General features: G+C 40.0%; 1 gene segment (V, D, J or C); it reads right to left on the bottom strand.

Annotated features, from left to right (window-relative positions):
- Positions 1 to 11,956, bottom strand: part of LOC118773077 — a 113,867-nt gene extending 101,911 nt beyond the window's left edge. Inside the window, 2 exon segments of the V gene segment in view lie at positions 11,419 to 11,729; positions 11,891 to 11,956. Of these exon segments, the coding sequence occupies positions 11,419 to 11,729; positions 11,891 to 11,939 (360 nt within the window).
- Between the last annotated feature and the right edge of the window lie 8,350 nt (positions 11,957 to 20,306).

Below are 20,306 nucleotides of genomic sequence, written 5' to 3'. Positions count from 1 at the left end.
CTGCCCTGCTTGTCTCTGTCTTGTTGCCAATTCATTGCAGTGTGTTTGTACCTGTCTTGGGCCTGCTGTGGTTTCTGCCTGATCACTGTTCCCCAAATCGACCCTGCCTGCGCTTTGACCTTGCTCCTGCCTGCTGCCCTGCCTTGTTTACCTGATCTACCTGACTACCTGGTTTGACCCTGCCTGTCCCCAGCTGTGATTCCTGACTGCGTTCAGACTGCCGGCCTGGTCTCTAGCCTGCCTGTTTTGTTACATTGCCTGATAGCAATATCAGTAGTACTCTCTTTGATAACATTAAACTTGCATGTCAGGAGGGTGAGACAATAGTAATGGGGAACTTCAATTACCCTTCAATTAATTGGGAAGCTGTGTCAGGTCAAGGTAAATGTGAGGAAGAGTTTTTGGATGTTGTAAATGACTGTTTTTTGATACAGTCTGTTACTCAACCCATGAGAGAGAACACAATCCTAGATCTGGTTCTGTGTAATAATCCTGATAGAATCGGCAGTATTGAGGTAGGGGAACCACTCAGTACAAGTGACCATAGTTCAATTACATTTGAAATTTTTTGGCAAGTTAAGTCTGCATTCTCCAATGCTAGGGTATTCAACTTTAGGCAGGCTGACTTTATTAAGATGCATGATTATACAAGGAATATAAACTGGGTACCTCTTCTAGGTGGTAAAACTGTCAAAGAAATGTGGTGCATATTTAAAACGATTATTCTGGATGTACAGCGTAAATTCATTCCGCAAGTGAGAAAAGGAAAACTGAAAAAGAAGCATCCATAGTGGATGAATAAGTCACTGCGGAACAGTTTGAAACAAAAAAGGAAATTATTTAGAAAATACAAGCTGGAGAGCTCAGATAGTAATAAGATTGAATACAGTAATATGCGAGCTCAAGTTAAGAAAAAAATAAGGGAAGCCAAAAGGTGTTATGAAACACAAATTGCACTAGATGCAAAGAGCAACTCTAAACGTTTTTTTCAATATTATGGTCAAAAAAGGATAGTTAAGGATGAAATAAGAGGTATAAAAAATAAGGATGGGGTTATGATTTACGATAACAAAGCTATTGCTGATACAGTAAACAGTTACTTTGTGGAGAGTTTCACTAGTGAAGTGTTTTTGCATATGCCTTCAGGTGCAGTCAGTTCTCAGAGACTTATAGAGGAAATTGATTTAAATGATGCAGAAGTACTACATAAACTTCAAAAACTTAAAACAAATAAGGCATGAGGCCCTGATGGAATATATCCAAGAGTTCTCAGAGAACTAGCAGAGGTGGTTTACAAGCCTCTGACAGTTATTTTTACGCAATCTCTTAAAACTGGAGAAATACCAGATGACTGGAAACATGGCAGTGTAGTACCTATCTACAAGAAAGGAGACCGGACTGAACCAGGAAATTATAGGCCTGTCAGCTTAACTTGTATCGCATGCAAAATACTGGAATCCATCATTAGGGATAATTTGCAATTATTCCTGGAACGAAATGGTGTTCTAAATGATAGCCAACACGGTTTTCGCAGAGGGAGGTCGTGCTTAACAAACCTCCTGGACTTCTTTGAGGAAGCTACAGCATGTCTGGACTCAAACCAGGCTTATGATATTATCTATTTGGATTTTCAAAAGGCATTTGACAAAGTTCCGCACGAGAGACTCATATTGAAAATGACATCTGTGGGAATTACAGGAGCCATCACCGAGTGGGTTCGAAGTTGGCTGTCTAATAGAAAGCAGACTGTAACTGTGGGAGGAATTGTATCAGAGCAGGGTCCTGTACGAAGTGGAGTCCCGAAGGGACTTTGCTATTTCTTATATACATAAATGATCTTGATGCAGAGGTTAGAAGTAAAATAGTAAAATTTGCAGATGACACAAAACTAGGGGGTCTAGCCAACAGTATAGAATCAACTAAGGTAATACAGGAAGACCTAAACAGCATCCAAAAGTGGGCAGATACCTGGCAGATGACTTTCAATTTAGATAAATGTAAAATCTTGCATGTAGGAAATAAGAACCTTAAAGAAGACTACTTCATGGATGGAAAAAAACTAGAATGTGCTCAATTTGAAAAGGACTTGGGAGTAATGGTTGACCCAAGCTTAACAGGATCTAGGCAGTGTGCTGTAGCAGTAAAAAAGGCCAACAGGATGCTGGGATATATAGCCAAAAGTATTGAGTATAAATCTAAAGAGGTTATATTGAAATTATACAATGCCTTAGTCAGACCGCACCTGGAATACTGTGTGCAGTTCTGGGCACCGCACTATAAAAAAGATACTGAAGCTTTAGAAAAGGTTCAAAGAAGGGCAACTAAATTAGTTCCTGGCATGAAATATAAATGCTATGAGGAAAGACTCAAGTTACTTAACCTATTTAGATTAAGCGAGAGGAGGCTTAGGGGTGATTTAATTGAGGTATTTAAATTTATATAAGGAATCAATAAGGTTAACTATAATAGATTCTTTAGGGTGAGTTCAGTCTGTAAAACAAGAGGACATAAATGGAAACTAGTTAAGAGTAAGTTCCGCACTGATGTAAGGAAATATTATTTTACACAAAGAGTTATCAATACATGGAATAGGTTGCCAGGTCATGTAGTTGAGGCAGACACCCTTGCTGTGTTCAAGTCTAGACTTGATGCAGTTTTGGATACTCTTTAATTAAGAAATGGCGAGCTTAGCTGGGCCGAATGGCCTGTTCTCGTCATCATATGTTCTTATGTTCTTATGTTACGATTCTCCCCTGTGTCCTTAATAAAGCCACTTGGAATCTGGAGCTGTTGTGGTACGCGCCTGAGTCCTTGCCTGTGCTCTGACACTAACTTTATGCTGACGACTTACTGTGTTGTATGTATGTCTTGTTGTCAGGTACATTAATACATTTTGTACAATTTTATGATGTTGACTAAACCCAGCTAACGTTAACCAGCTAAACCACGTGTCGTGCGTAGCGAAGCTAGATTCTAGAATCTAAAATTGTGTTACATAATCCCCATTAGAATATTATCTAAGAATCGAACATGGCTCTTGTTAAATGTTTATGTAATACGTTACACGTATGTGCATTTCCCTATGTTACAAATATATGTATACATTGCCAGCTGCCTGACTTTATGGGCAGATGCCACTGTACGATCTGTAAGAGATTGCCAGTTGCCTAACTTTATGCTGACGACATATTGTGTTGTATTAGGGCTGTTACCTTAAATTCGAATTTGTTAACACGTGTTTCGAAAATGAAGGGAGAAATTCGATATTAACATTATCATGTATTTAAATTTTAGTTGCCAAATTTAAAAATGGAGATAAAAATCCGTAGATCATGAACCGAAATGGAAGAATGCTAAAACTGTTGAAAGAATTGCAAGCCAGCCGACAGCGATCCACTGCTGTGGGGGAAGATGACGGGAACAGCAAAATATCCCCACCTCGCACAGCTGGCAGCGGGGTATTTTAGCGTTCCCGGGACGTCAGTCCATTCAGAGCGCGTCTTCTCCACTGCTGGGAATATAGATAATAAACTACGATCAGGTTGATCGGCATGTGTTCCTGTTAAATTTGCAGTAGATTTATTTGAACATATTTAATGTACCAGTTAGCCTCAGTTGTTCTCAGGTAGGCTAAGGTTTTTTTTTTGGACAATCGCTAGTAATCTGGAGTTGTCTTAAATTTGTAAATGTGGCTGTTAGCCTGCAAGGATGCACAGTTTAATGTCTGTGGTTATTAGCCTAATGTTATGGCAGCCCAATCTCTAACTGATTTTGATACAGTTGGCTAGGCCTGCAGTGTTTTTGTGCTCGGCACTTTTCGGTAATAAATCCTCATATGGATTGTTGTCTCTGTTTACTTCGCTTTCACGCCCTCTTCTGCATACACGCTCCAATTACTAGTTAGTTGCCACTGGATTGGTCTATATTTAGCCTTGGAATTTAAAACATTTTAACGCGGAAATTCGAATATTAATTCGAGCTCGTCTTCATTTCTGTTTAAAATATCGAACAGGATTTTTTTTTTTATTAAAGTGACAGCCCTAGTATGTATGTCTTGCTCTCAGCTCGTCATAATAAAAGGAAATTGCAGAACTTGGCGCGTCCCTGGTCCTTCCTGCTGAACAAATGAGCGTGTGGTTCGCTGCCTCGGTGACTACCGTTACACATGCCAACGAGATTGCTTGTGCCTAGTGGATGTGGTCCAAATTTAATCCAAAATAACATTCCCTTAATGAATACATGGAATCACTAACACTCCAAAGTAGTGTTCTATGTAATGTAGAACAGGGTTTCCGAACTACCGGGTTTTGCCTGGTAAAAATTATTTTAAAAAAACCAATAAATTAAAAGCTTGCGGGTCAAATGTTAAATGCTCATGACACATCACAGCTTTTGTGAGGGCTGTGCTACTAAACGTTATTGTTCATTGCACTCAACCTAACGTAAAAGTTTATTCTCAGTAATTTAAATCGATCTAACTAAATTTAGCTCCGTTTTGTAATTTGAACTTCGTAACATAAGAAAGCTAATGTGGAACATTTAAGCGAAAACTTTGGGATTACTTGCCACTAAATTTTTCAAATTCGCATCCTTGTTAAACAATCTCACGTTGTACCTTTCGCAAGCTCACAAACTACAGAACAATACGAGAGAATTGTACATGATAAACATTTATCACGATAGTATAGTCTGTGATACTGTGATAAAGTCTGACTTTAAGCTACCTTTTTAATGCATCTTTTTCAAAACATAAACAGCAGGACACAACACACCAGTGGCATTCCTTATACCTACCTACCACACATTTATTTAAGGCTTCTCGGACATTTCATCCAATCAGATCGAGCGAGCCGTTTCCATGTGCAGCTTCTAAATTGTTAGCAGTGTGTTTTCTTGTCATGAAAGAGTATCTGTACAACAGCCTGTTGTCTCCAAATGAAAGTATACTATTTTTTTAAGATTACGTGTCTGTTTTATTACACTTGCCTATTGAAATACGCATATAAAAATTATACACTCACACTCAGTGACCAAAGCAGTGACCACTTTATTAGGTACACATACAGCTGCTTGTTGATGCAAATATCTAATCAGCCAATCATCTGGCAGCAACCAAATGCATAAAATCAAAGACAAAAAATCAATAGTCAAGAATGGGTAAAAAAATGGCCAAACATCACAATGGGTAGGAAATAGGATTTAAGTAACTTTGTGGGATGATTGTTGGTGCCAGACGGGGTGGTTTGAGTATCTCAAACTGCTGATCTCCTGGGATTTTCACGCACAAAAGTCTCGAGAGTGTGTAGAGAATGGTGTGAAAAACAAAAAACGTCCAGCAAGCGGCAGTTCTGTGGGCAAAAACGCCTTGTTATTGACAGAGGTCAGAGGAGAATGGCCAGACTGTTCCAAGCTGACAGGAAGGTGACAGTAACCCAAATAACCACACTTTACAACAGTGCTATGCAGAAAAGCATTTCTGAACATACAACACGTCAAACATTGAGGTGGATGGGCTACAGCAGCAGAGGACCTCTCTGGGTACCACTCCTGTCAGTTAAAAGGAAACTGAGGCTACAGTGGGCATAGGCTCACCAAAACAAGACGGTGGATGATTGGAGAAACATCACCTGGTCTGATGAATCTTGATTTCTGCTGCGACATGCAGATGGTAGGGTCAGAATTTGGCTTAAACAACATGAATCCATGGATCCATCCTGCCTTGTGCCAACGGTTCAGGATGGAGGAGGTGGTGTAATGGTGTGGGGAACACCATGTGCATCCCTTTATGACCACGGTCTAACCATCTTCTAATGGCTACTTCCAGCAGGATAACCCGTCATGCCACAAAGCACACGTCATCTCAGACTGGTTCCAGGAACATGACAATGAGTTCAGTGTACTCCAATGGCCTCCACAGTCACCAGATCTCAATCCAATAGAGCACCTTTGGGATGTGGTGGAACGGGACATTCGCAGCATGAATGTGCAGCCGGCAAATCTGCAGCAACTGCGTGATGCTATCATGTCAGCATGGAGCAGAATCTCTAAAGAATGTTTCCAACACCTTGTTGAATCCATGCCATGAAGAATTCAGGCCATTCTGGGGGCAAAGGGAGGTCGTACCCAGTATTAGAATGGTGTACCTAACACAGTGGTCACTGAGTGTATATATGATTCATGTATGTGAAGATCTTCATATATGTGATCTGCACATATGCGAAGATCATTTCTAATATCATTCTTCTATCTTCAGAGTTCAGAGCACTGAAGCTGTTAGAGAGAGAACCAGGTGAAGCAGGAGCCTGGAGACGTGAGAACACCAGATATCTGCCCTTCAGAGGAGAGTCAGCAGAATCACACAGAACACAGACACAGGCTGCAGTTACTGACTCTGACCACAGGAGGGGGACAAAGAGCAACAGCCATCTGAGGTGTAATAACACAATAACAACACATTAATGGAACATTTAAATACAAGTTAAGACAATTCTCTGTAATTAGTGTTAACTCATTCTGATTGTGAGCCATTTGAATTTTAATATTTTACATGAATAAAACAGTAATATTGCAGCAATTTCATTAATCCCTCTTCATTTATTGTAAAACCTACTTTGGCTCCAGCATCACACCTGACTTCACAGAACTGCTTGGCTAAAGTTCCTGCTGTACCCAGGAAGAGTATTTGCATAGAGAAGACACTTTGCATTGGCAGCACATGCTTCAGTGCTCTGGGAGTGTTTATAATCCTGTGAGTTTAACACTTCATGACTGAGAGCTGTTCTTCATGGCAACAGAACCCACAACAACAATGACTTTTATCACCATCTTCATCTGGGCACTTGCCTTCTGCACTCAGGGTGAGAGGGGTTGATTTATTTATTTAACGAAACTGCAAACCATCAAATACGTAAAATTAGAAGTTTCAGTTAAAGAATATTGGCTTCATGAAATGGACTAATCATGCCCTCATTACATTTGTTTATTCATCATTTTGTTTTTGTTTTCTGATTTTCAGAAACTGCAGGGCAGTACACTGTGACTCAGACTCCTGCAGTGAAAACTGTTCTTCCAGGAGAGTCAGTGTCTCTGAGCTGTAAAGTCAGCAGTGCTGTGTACAACAACGACTTCCTCTCCTGGTACCTGCAGAAACCTGGAGAAGCTCCTAAACTCATGATCTATAGAGCAAGCACCCGTCACACAGGGACTCCAGATCGATTCAGCGGCAGTGGATCTGGGACTGACTTCACTCTGACCATCAGTGGAGTCCAGGCTGAAGATGCAGGAGATTACTACTGTCAGAGTTTACACTATCCAAGTAGCAGCTGGGTGTTCACACAGTGTTAGAGAGCCGTACAAAAACCTCCCTCAGTCAGACTGCACAGTGACTGCACTGCTGCAGCTGGGACCTACTGCAGGTGCTGAGGGGGAAGCCAATGACACCAGATACAGTCTATTGGGAAACAAAAACATAAATAAAAGGCACAGAAGTTCATCATATTTAATGCTTCCATGTAATGTACCATAAAGAGACGGAATAAATTTGAGATCAAGGGAATCATTATTATTTAGCATTCATCTCTCATTTTCACTTGAATACTACTCAAATTATTTAATCAAATAAAACGTCCAAACAATCATTTCCTATTTCTCACTCCCAGTGATGAATCCGTGAAGCTGACATTAAAAGTTTCAAAGTGTAATATTGCATCATGCCTGTGCTGTATACCAGAATGTCCATATGTTGGTTTCCCCATATAAAGTGTAAACCTGCAACAATCAGAAAATGCTGATCATCCCTCCTTTCTGATCTATCATATCCACTAGGTGGCACTGCAGTCAAATATAACATCAGTGATTTCAGGAGTGGATACCAACTTGTGTAAATCTGCAAATCCAACCCTAACCCCAATCCTAAATCTTCCCACTAGAGATGAAACGATAGGAAAATTTAATATTGATTATAGTGACCAAAATTATCACGGTTATCAGTATTATCGCGGTATTGTTAAAATGTGCTGAAAATGTTGAAAAAGTTCTGTCAGGGCTCCGCCCCCCTAGCTGTGGTGTTTTTGTTTCTCCCTGTCCATGTGCTTTTTGTTTTTCCTTGTGTTCCAGCCCCGCCCCGCTCCCCGCCTGGTCCCCGCCCACCTGATTGCCCCATTACCTTCACCTGCATCCCATCTCCTCATCAGCCCAGCCCTATTTCTACCCTGCTTGTTCCTGTCTTGTTTGCCAGTTCGTTGCAGTGTGTTTCGTACCTGTTTTGTTCCCGCAGTTTTTTGAATGTCTGATTTCTCCGTGCTTGACTCTGCCTGCCCTTCGTCTTCGTTTTCTGCCTGCCGTTTTGTCCCGTTGCCTGATTGTTTGCCTGCCCGGTTCCTGACCCTGCCTGCTTCTGTTACCGACCCTGCTTTTGTCCACGGACTGCCTTCCGGTTTTCGACCCTGCCTGCTTTTGTTGCGCAACTTGCCTGCCGTCATTAATAAACCCGCCTGGAACCTGAAGCTCTCTTGGTCTGCAACTGAGTCCTTGCCTGAGCCCTTACAGATACACAAACTGAAATCATTCCACCAAGTTTTATATTGACAAATACGATGAGCAAAATGAGCAGCACTATGCACTTTTTGTTTCCATAAACATTAAAATAATAACATAGCTAATACCTCATGTAAACATGAAAACCATATCAAATGTGCATTTGAGTATATGCAATGACCCAATGCAAAATTTACTTAAATACAAATGACTCTGAAGAAGACAGTGATAGTAATTGCAATGAGTATAGTGTTTCTCCTGTAAAACACTTTTTCAACCAATTGTACGACTGTCGGACTTCAAATGAACAAAATAGGTTGGTTGGGTGACTATGTAACGTGTTATCGTGTGCAATCGGCAACACATACAGCAGCAGAACAATGTGGAGGGGTGTAGTGCTATTTTAGCAGGAGTGTGGGGGGGTGCTGAAGAAGACAGGGGTCAAAGCCATTATTATTATTATTATTATTAGGCCTATTATTATTGTTATTGTTGCTAAATACCTGCATCATAAGAAGGCAATAGGCTAGCCTACATCTATACTGTCCGTTGAAATGAATTAACGTACAATAGTCTACTAGGTCTTTTATAGATGAAATTACTTTCTCAGGCTACAAAAACACTCTAAACTGAAGTACAGATACGTGTTTTTAAATGCAAAAGTTAAGCTACCTGGTCCAACATTGCTCCAGTTGCTTAAATGAGCTTGTAAGGAAAACGTGAATTTCTGAGTGAGGACGCTAAGGATGTGTTATTCACCACAAATCAAGCACAAAGGGAAGAGTCAAGTCTGCTTGTGCATGTTGTTTTCTAAAAGCCTTGGTATAATACAGGCTCATTTGTAGGTCATTTCAGAATATCATGATAATGCTGAATGTGTCTGGGAGACTGTTGCTAACTTTGGTTGATGCTTGACAGTATTTAAACTGAGTTTTTCAAAATATAATAATTGCCAAAAATTTTAAATGAATATAAAATATTATCAAGTAAAATGATACGTTAAATAAGCATGATACTGAGGACTCAAAGAAAAATGCGAACTGTGCAGTTGTTCTCCTCCAGAGTTTATATCTGGTGACATTGGCTTCCCCCTCAGCACCTGCAGTAGGTCCCAGCTGCAGCAGTGCAGTCACTGTGCAGTCTGACTGAGGGAGGTTTTTGTACGGCTCTCTAACACTGTGTGAACACTAGATCACTACCAGGCAAATGAAAACTCTGACAGTAGTAATCTCCTGCATCTTCAGCCTGGACTCCACTGATGGTCAGAGTAAAATCGGTTCCTTGGTTGGATCCAATCCCACTGAATCAAGCTGGATTCCCAGTGTAATGATAACATATATCATAGATCAGGAGTTTAGAAGATTCTCTACACGGTAAAAATGTTTGTAGAAATTACGGTAAAAAACTGTCAAATAGCAACAGTAAAAGACCATAAAATCCAAAATAGTATATCACCATAATAGATACATAGAATTACCCTAATCCAAGAAACAGTGCATAACTTTAATTTATACTGTCATAATATGTAGAAAACACATACTTTTACTGTGAAAATATAAAATTTTGGTAAAATTAATGGGCATATACCATAATCTCAAAAGCAAGTAATTACCCTAAAATTAACGGTATTATTCTGTCGACATCACAGATTTTGCTGATGTTGACATTTAAATTTACAGTATAAAACCTTTCACCATACAGCAAAAACAGACTTTCATTTCTACAGAAACAAGATGTTAAAAATATGGTATATATTTGTTAATGATGTTTATTTGAAGGTAAAACATGTATGCTTCAATATATTGTAATTTACTGTCATTTTATGTCATTTCCCTGAGATGTGGGTCTAATCTGACACTTAATGCGCTATATGCAATGGAAAACTAAAACATAAATAGAAAGATGCATTTCTTGAAGAAAGTCAAGTGATTGCTGTGCAGCAATGCTAGCAATAATTTGTGGCTGTCAGGGTTTATTAGGTGGTTGTAAAGGTATTTTTAGATGGTTGCTAGGGTGTTTTTAGGTGGTTACTAACGTGCAGTGCACAAGGTGGCTGCTGGGGTTTTGTGATTGCTAAGGTGAACTAGGTGGTTGCTTGTGAGTGAAATTAACAGTGAGGTGCTGTAAAATCATGACATCAAAAAACTGTAAATAGAAAAACAATGAAGCAGTGTTTAATTTACAGTATACTATAGTAAAATACTGAACCAAACACAACTGTTAATTTTAAAGTAAGAATATGTTAAAAGAATCATATTTCTTTGTAGAATTCACAGATTACTGTAGTTTAAACATAGAATAACTGTAATACAAAAAGCAATACAATACCGTTAAAATTACAATATGACAGTGTTAAAATAATGTTATCTGCAGAGCATTACCCATAATGCCTAGCTTGCGTTATTTACAGTTTTGTTGTTGAATAACTGCTTAGTTATGTGTTTGTTTAATTATTGTTTATATTGGTTATCTTAGTTAAGTCCTTCACTTTCATTGTCCATGTTTGTTTGGGTTCGGTAGGGTGCCACTGTTAAGTGGTTAGTGTTCCTGTTTTTTTGACTTCCCTTCCCCTTTTATTTTAAAATTTTAAATTTTTTTATTGCCATGTCATTTAACATGATATTTATTCTGAGTTCCCCAAATTCTGATTTGATTTCCCCCTGAATGCAGAGGGTGAGTGCCCATAAGAAGATGGTTATAAAAGTCATTGTTGTGAAATAATGAAAATAAAATGTGCCAACCATTGAGCTCCTCCACAGTCTGTATTTCATGTCACTGACTTCCCCCTCAGCACCTCCAGTAGGTCCTAGCTGCAGCAGTGCAGTCACTGTGCAGTCTGACTGAGGGAGGTTTTTGTACGGCTCTCTAACACTGTGTGAACACGTAGACACTGTTAGGGTAGTGTGCACTCTGACAGTAGTAATCTCCTGCATCTTCAGCCTGGACTCCACTGATGGTCAGAGTGAAGTCAGTCCCAGATCCACTGCCACTGAATCGATTTGGAATCCCTGTGTGTCGGGTGCTTGCATAGTAGATGAGGAGTTTAGGAGCTTCTCCAGGTTTCTGCAGGTACCAGTGCAGATGGTTGCTGTTATACACAGCACTGCTGACTTTACAGCTCAGTGACACTGACTCTCCTGGAAGAACAGTTTTCACTGCAGGAGTCTGAGTCACAGTGTACTGCCCTGTAGCTTCTGAAAATCAGAAAACAAAAATAAAACAATAAATACACAAATGTTATTGGGGCATAATCACTCAGTTTCATGAAGCCAATATTCTTTAACTTAAACTTCTCATTTTAAGTATTAGATTGTTTGCCGTTTATTAAAATAAATAACCAATGAACCCCTCTCACCTTGAGTGCAGAAGGTGAGTGCCCAGATGAAGATGGTGATAAAAGTCATTGTTGTTGTGGGCTCTGTTGCCATGAAGGACAGCTCTCAGTCATGAAGTGTTAAACTCACAGGACTATAAACAGTCCCAGAGCACTGAAGCATGTGCTGCCAATGCAAAGTGTCTCCTCTATGCAAATGCTCTTCCTGGGTACAGCGGGCACTTGTAGCCGAACAGTGTTGTGAACTGTGCTGTAAAGTCAGCAGCGCTGTGTTCAACAACAACTACCTGCACTGGTACCTGCAGAAACCTGGAGAAGCTCCTAAACTCCTCATCTACATAGCAAGCTACCGTCACACAGGATTCAGTGGCAGTGCAGTGGTGGAAGTAACAAATTAAAATTACTCTCGTTACTGTAAAAGTTGATTTCTTGTGTATCTATACTTTTTTGAGTATTTTTTAAAAACTGTAATTTTACTTAAGAATGTTTATGTTGAGGTATTTTACTTCACTACAATTTAAATTGCCTCCGTTACAGAGTAAAAAAAAAGTCTCCATGAACTATGCGCCAGGAAATGACATGATCTCCTATGCTAGATAGCTCCTAAGATAGAAACTAACGTACTATAAATGTCTTTGATGGAGACCGGCGCATTATTGCGCCAGCTTTTACGTTAAATATTACATGTAAAAGACACAATTGTGTCTGACAGAAGTTAAGTGTAGACATTTTTGGATTGTGTGATGATCGTAATAGCATGAGCATTTATTAACATTTGGCATTTATTGTGCTTTTTTCAATTTCCATCGAAGCAGAAATTAGCTTGCTATCTAGGTGTATCAATTAGCAAGCTAGCTTGCAAGCTAAAGTTAGCTTGCTAGTCACCTGCAGCTAGCTCTCGGCACACTGAGGAAAGTAGCTATAAAACAAACAACAAACTGTGATACACTGACTTTATTAAGTACTGGGCATGACATGGTGACCACTTCTGAGTGTTTGCTGATACTATTCACATATCATGTGCAAGTCCACTTCATATTTTCAGCTAAACGCTCTTCAATTAGGCAATGTGATCAATGTCTGGTCTGTTGTCACCGCTACCACGATGACAGACGGCAGACTCACTGGACTTATGAACATTCATCCTGAAATGAAAATAGACAGTGAGGAAGTGCGCAAACAATTCGATGCGACCGGGAGGAGGGGGGTAAACTTCAAATAGGTAGGCCAGATTTCATCATTCATTAATCAGTCAATGGCGTTTCTCTCTCCCATCTCTCTCTCTCGATGTGTGTGTGCGTGCGTGTACGTGCACGTGCATGGTCAGGTTTCTGTGCGTACCCTAAGAAGAAATCCTGCAGGTGCCCCTGCTCGTTGCTAGCCATAGATCATTTGGGGGAAGCCTGCAAAGCAGCATTTAGTGCCTTAAGTGAGAATAAAAATCAGGTCAACTCCACATATCTTGGTTTGGTTGAGCTAATGGGTGGTGTGGTGGAAAATTTTTGAGAAAGTGTATACCCCATATGTAAATTACGAGTATTGGAAAATTGGTTATAAGCATTGCCACTTTAACCCCCCCCCCAGAGAAAAGCAGAGCTTGACGTGGTACGATTAAGCTTGTTATGTGGTGGAAATAAGTTATTGCCAGCAAACATCATAAGCATTGCCATCAAATGTTAGTTTTTGATTTTAACCACAGTTATTGACATATAACACATATATAATAATATAATATAATATATAATATATATAATATATACACATAACTGAAGTTATTGATATATTACATTAGCTATTTACTTTATCTTTACTGTACATGTGGAGGTCTGGAAGTGTATAAGGAAACCAGACAATCTAATATAGCCTTAAATAATATGTATTCTGTTATACTTTGTATAGTGGAAAATATTGTATGCACTAAGCACTACTACTGAAAAGTAATATGACGTGATTCTATGTCTAAGTAAGGCCGGGGGTTATTCTAGGTTATAAGTATTTGAAAGTTATTGCGGGACAGTTGGTCTTAGAGTATGTGACCTTGGAGAAGGAACACTGCCTTCAGCATTGGCCCTCCCTGGAAGTCACCCCAGAACCTTCATGCACTATGTTGCTGTTCTATAGTCATGCCAACTTCTCCTATTGGTTTACGGTCTTCGCTTATTGTATCTTCTCCCTCGGACATGGCCTAGCGGCGTGTCAGCACGTTTTTGCATCCTTTTAACAAATGCATCCCATTTTTAGGTTTATATTACAGTTTAGGAGTCACACATCTAAAGAATAGGAGCTGGTAGCCTGCTTTGGCCTAGCTGACATCTACTGACAAAGGCTTACAAACTGCATGTGGATTTACTGCACTTTGTCATAGTTGCCCATCATAGTAGTTCTGAGCCAACGGCCCCCCTTCGCGGGGTTTAATTCTTCTTTGTCTTGCTCTCACAGCCCATCTCCTGGGCCGTGTCCAGACGCGGCCTAGTTCTTACATTAACCCTTTGTTTTAAGGTCTTACTTTGTAGCTTATGGCACATAGATATCTGTGTGCCTTCTTACAGTCTGCAGCACCGTAGTCTGGCTAACTGAGTTAACTAACCTTTTTTATTATTCAAACACGGGCCTGGAAATAATGGTAATATTCCAGACATATATGCTTAAAAATAAAACAAACTCTGTATCGTTTAATTATGTTCAAAAATCATGTAGGTGTGGAGTGGAAATAATGGGAAATTTCAGAAGTGTTATGTTTAAAAATGATATACAATTAATGACTATGGTGTATTAAATGGAAAATGGGATGGGAGGAGTTAGAAGTTGTGGTCTGGGATAGGAGGAGTGAAAAAAGGGATAAAGGATGGATACAGGCTGAGGGGAGGGCAGAGTGATTGGGGAGTGTTTGTGAATGTATACACACAGCATATACACCTGTTGCTCCGTGGACCAACCCGGTTTACTGTATGTGATTGATCACCATATGCAATAAACCAAACAACCATGATTACATCAGACTCTGTGAGGACTTATTATTTTCCGGAAGGCATCAAAATGTGGAGGAAGACCCTCGGTCCATTTGGCCCAGACCATGGGGATATCCACCACAGTGGTGATGCTAGGGCTATTCCGACCGCACTAATGGATTTTCTGGTCAAATGTGGTTTAAAAAAGGAACATCTGATTGGCATTGGGACAGACAATGCCTCTGTAATGACTAGCATAAATAATGGTGTTTACAAAGTCCTTCGGGATGAGTACGGCCTGTCCAATCTTGTGCTCATTAGATGTGTGTGCCATTCTCTCCAGCTAGCTGTCAGCCATGCATCACATGACACCATACCAAGAAGTGTGGAGTACCTTGTGAGGGAGACATATAATTGGTTTTCTGTATCTTCTAAATGGAGGGATGCTTACAGGGCAGTCTATGAGACAATAAACATTGGAGAAAAGCCCCTGCAAATCACTCAGGTGTGTGCAACATGGTGGCTGTCCATTGAGCCCACAGTTGACCGCATCCTGAACCAGTGGGATGAACTGAAGCTGCACTTTGGCCTTACAAAGTCTTCTGAGCATTGCTACATGGTGGAGACACTCTATGTAATGTACAGTGACCCTCAGAATGTACTATACCTAACATTTTTAAGGTGAGTTCTGTCAGAGGTCCAAGCAGCTGTGAAGGCTTTTGAAGCTGAGCAAGGAGACCCGCTCAGGCTGTTAGAAACTTCAATGACTGGTCTCATTAAGTCTGTTGCCACACGTGTTTTAAATCCAATGACAAGAATTAATGTCCTTGAGGAGGCAATTGATTTTAATTTGTTAGTATACTTTATTTTATATCATGCTTATTTTTTATTTCAGATTTTAATTGTATTTATTTCATATTTGTTTATTTCATTTAACTTTTTATTAGTGCACTTCGTTTTATATCATTTTTATTTTTTATTCCATTTAAAAATATTATGGAAATATTTATGCAATGTTTATTTTATGTTTTAATTTAATTTGTTAATGCACTTATAAAGGTGATCTGAAATTAAAAATAACATGTTATATACATGCTCTTGCCCTGTCTGCATTCCCTGGGAAAGGTCCTAGAGGACAATCTATCTGCACCTCCCCAACCACACAAAAAAGTAGGAGAATGTCACTGAGCTGTAAAGTCAGCAGTGCTGTCGGTGATTGTGGGAGTTCCAGTGACTGTCTACACTGGTATATACAGTGTACTCCTGATTTATAGAATAAGCAGGCGTCACTCAGGGACTCCAGATCGATTCAGTGGCAGTGGATCCAGGACTGACTTCACTCTGACAATCAGTGGAGTCCAGGATGAACATGCAGGAGATTACTACTGTAAAAGTCTACACAATGGTCCAGTGTTAGAGAGCTGTACAAAAACCTCTTTCAGTCAGACTGCACGGTGACTGCACTGCTGCAGCTGGGACCTACTGCAGGTGCAGTTCTCTGGGGAGGAGAATAACGGTTAAAAACTTGTTAAAAAAATTGTTTTCATTGTTTTATAGAGTATTTTATTACGTATATTATTTGAAAGGAGGACTTGTTTAAATTGTGGCAAATCTAAGGTAAACTCAATACAGTGTAGGAGAGCCTCTGTCATATATATGTATAATATTCAACACATTTCAGTCTTTCGGTGCAACAGATTTTTGCATGCTAGTCAGTTTAAATGAAAGGAAACAATATTGTTATTGTAGCTATTTATTTGAGCTATGCTCTGACTATGTGCCTGTTCAATTTATTTTTTGAGAAGAAGCTAACAAAAGCTTGCTGGCTATAGGTTTTGGTCACTTACTGAATTACCCTGCCTGTAGAGATATGGCTACAACACATCTACGCCATGCTGGATGGTCATTAGACACTTTTGCAGCTTCACCCCAGGTTAAGCCCATCTTGGTAAGCTCAGTCTCTGTAGTGCACTGCCTGGTGTTCTAGGGCCAGTCTCTTGGTTGATTCTACCTCAATCACCGCCACGTAACACCTGCTACCTACAGTATTTGATGTTTATTTTACGTGTAGTATTGGGATGTATTTTGGATTCTGTGTTCTAGTGAATGATGTATTGTTGTATACTTGGCTTCCATTGCCTACTCAGATTGCACAAGTTAATTTGTGGCAGGGCTTGAATGGTGTTAATCTTTACACTGACTTGTCTGGGAGTGTTGTTGGCCTGGTCTGATGCTGTTGCTTATTTAACTTGAATGGATACACTCATGTTCCATTGTGCTAGAAGTCGATCTGGAGAAGAGCATTTGCTAAATGCATGTAGTGTACTGTAATGCAATGCTTGCCCTGTTGCATCCAGCAGAGGGCAGTCTCAGTACTAGTGCTGTTTTCCATCAATAGTAAGTGGTCCAGCCGTCTGAGCCCCCTCAGCCTGATCTCTGTGCTGATGCAGTTTGATGTGCTCTGGTGCATCTTGGTGCTGGGCTGAGATTGTGTTTGTCAGTCTTGGTGGCCCTCCAGCATTCACAGCCATGAACAGGACTGACTGTACATTGCTGTTACAGATCCACATTCTTGCTGTCAGGCTTCAGCTGCTTTGCTGGCTGCACTTGGTGTGCTAAGCTCCAGCTCTTGTTTCTATCATACAGGCATTTGTAGGCCTGTTTGCTCGGCACACTGATGCAGTCAGGTTGTCTTCACCTGCATGTGGCTGCCTTTGCTACACATTAGAGTTTGTCATCAGCGGTGTCACAATCCTCTAGCTCTGACAAGAGTGACCGCTAGCCTTACAGCCCGGGTTTGAAATCAGCTGATTCGTTGGCTACTTCCTCCTCAAAACCCACAGCAACAGCCCCTGTGCAGCCAGCCCCACCCCTCCCAGCACCTACACAGTGTGTGAACATTCACAGGATTTACAGAAATAGTGCCTGAAATCAAACGTTTGTAATCTATTGACTTGTTTTTTGCTATCATCTGCATAAAGACACTTTACATTGGCAGCACATGCTTGAATGTTCCAGTAACAACAGGCTGTCGGACTGGGGTCCTCATTGTACACAAAACCAACAAAACAAATCTAACAAAGAAAGCATGGAAAGGTGCACCACTGACTCCCGACACAAGCTAAATGTTGCTGCCAATCCTGAGATGTAACAGGGTCAGAGTTCAAACATCCAGGAAGGAGAGTGTTCTGTGTGAGGGACCTGCAGCTGCTGCAGCTGATTAAAAGTGCTGGAAGGGGAAAGAAACACATGACCATCTTAATCAATAAGACCTGTAGTAGATTTACTGGATTAATATACTCACACACAAGACATCTCAAATTGTGTATTACTGTCTCATTCTCAACTTTAGCATATGGAGTAGATACAACTATTTCAACAGCAGACAGAATTACATGAAAATATTTTATGTTACATGCTGTTGTACATAAATTTGTGGACTCCTCTCACACTTTGCTTTGAAATGATCACCAGCACAGCTTACTCGCAGATTGATATGTGCACACTATTGACAAATGAGGGCCTTGGAGTGGAGTAGGACCCAGGCATTGGGAGTGGGCTGATAAGCTCTGACCTGATGGGTTCAGTAAAGAGGGAATTTCCTTTTCTCTCAGAAACTACAATAACAAATGAAGAATTAAACAAATATGATGTAAAATGAATTGTATTTTACCATGCAGGTGGAGCTCACATATGCTCAGTAGTATGAGATGATACTACTGGCAGCTTTTAATAAAATATAAACACATTAATAAATGCATGACATTTGAAAATGTAGATTTGGGAGGTAATAAAATATGACTCTGTCATAGAACATATACTATTTTAGATGTAACAAGAATATTGAATATGCTGAATAATTGTACCTCTTGTCTCTCTTATTTCTTTATCATCTACTCCAGAGAGGTGTGTCTGGTGTCACTGACTCCTGTCAGCACCTGCAGTGGGTCCCAGCTGCAGCAGTGCAGTCACTGTGCAGTCTGACTGAGGGAGGTGTTTGTACGGCTCTCTAACACTGTGTGAACACTCTATCACTACCAGTATAGTGTAAACTCTGACAGTAGTAATCTCTCCCATCTTCAGTCTGGACTCCACTGGTGGTCAGAATGAAGTCAATCCTAGATTTTTGCACTCATGCATTGAATCAACTATACTTATAACTACAGTTTGTGCAAGTTTTCATGCCACTTAATACATTAACGCTCAGTTGAACACTTCAGTGGTTCCGTCAAGTCATTATACATATATAAACACACAAGCACAAACACACACAATTATGGCCCAATCGAGCTAAATTCAATAACACACGGTTTTCAAACAATTACAAGGATAATATATGCCAAATACATTTCCAAAGAACAGGGTTTCACATTTCCTTTTGGTGCCCTCCCTTTACTCAAAACAAACATGTGATTTGTGATTTTACTTCAAAAACATTTTCATTGACTAACATGGACAGAACTTCTGAGCATCTGAACATTCTAACATGTGCAGCTAACGTCACAATGGGGCTGCTGCAGCATCCAAAGATACAGATCATCTCTCCAGCAAAGCTTATATCTACTAACCACTGCCATGATAGGCTTTCTCAACATAACATGAAGTTTGTCCTCAAAGACAGAACAAAATGATACTTAAAAACAAAACAACACTAACCATGAACAGATGAAAAGCCGCATCAATGTCTCCAAACACAGGCTAAATGTTGGTCTCCATCCTGAGATGTACCGAGTCAGAGTTAAAACGTCCAGGAAGGAGGGTGACCTGTCTGATGACCTTGTGTCTGCTGTAGCTGATTAAAAGTGCTGGAAAAGGAGAGAAAACCATGGATTTACCAGCAGGAATAAACGTTTCAGTCAGAATAACCATCAGAATCAACCATCATGTAGTAGAGTTGCCTCAGAAACAAACTGACACAGATTAGGCTTTTAAATACATGTGTATATATATGCACTGTTTACTGTCTTTAACTTGTCTTTGGTTCATGGTTGAGGGATATTCAATTAACCCGCTATTTCAACAATCACAATGTAATTTATTGAAAAAATAAAACTTTTGTTCTACATAACCATGAATATGAGTGGAGGAGTTACTGTACAGACAAACAGACACAAAACAGCTCATATTCCCTAATGGAAGGGTTATATATTAGTATACATTCAGTCATTGGAAATAATGACACCAGAGACAATTTCAATCACTATTCATAGTGTGGTAAAACAGGAGCAGGAAAGTTATTACCATGTGTGCTGACTCCATCAGAACTCACAGTGAAAAGTCCACTGCAGCCAGGAAGAGCATTTGCATAGAGAAGACACTTTGCATTGGCAGCACATGCTTCAGTGCTCTGGGAGTGTTTATAGTCCTGTGAGTTTAACACTTCATGACTGAGAGCTGTTCTTCATGGCAACAAAACCCACAATAACAATGACTTTTATCACCATCTTCATCTGGGCAGTTGCCTTCTGTACACAGGGTAAGAGGATTTA

This window comes from Megalops cyprinoides, chromosome 2 (genome assembly GCF_013368585.1).
Source record: "Megalops cyprinoides isolate fMegCyp1 chromosome 2, fMegCyp1.pri, whole genome shotgun sequence".
In the NCBI taxonomy this organism is placed as follows: Eukaryota; Metazoa; Chordata; class Actinopteri; order Elopiformes; family Megalopidae; genus Megalops; species Megalops cyprinoides.
Note: the sequence above shows the minus strand (reverse complement) of the source record. Positions and strands in the feature narration are given on the sequence as shown.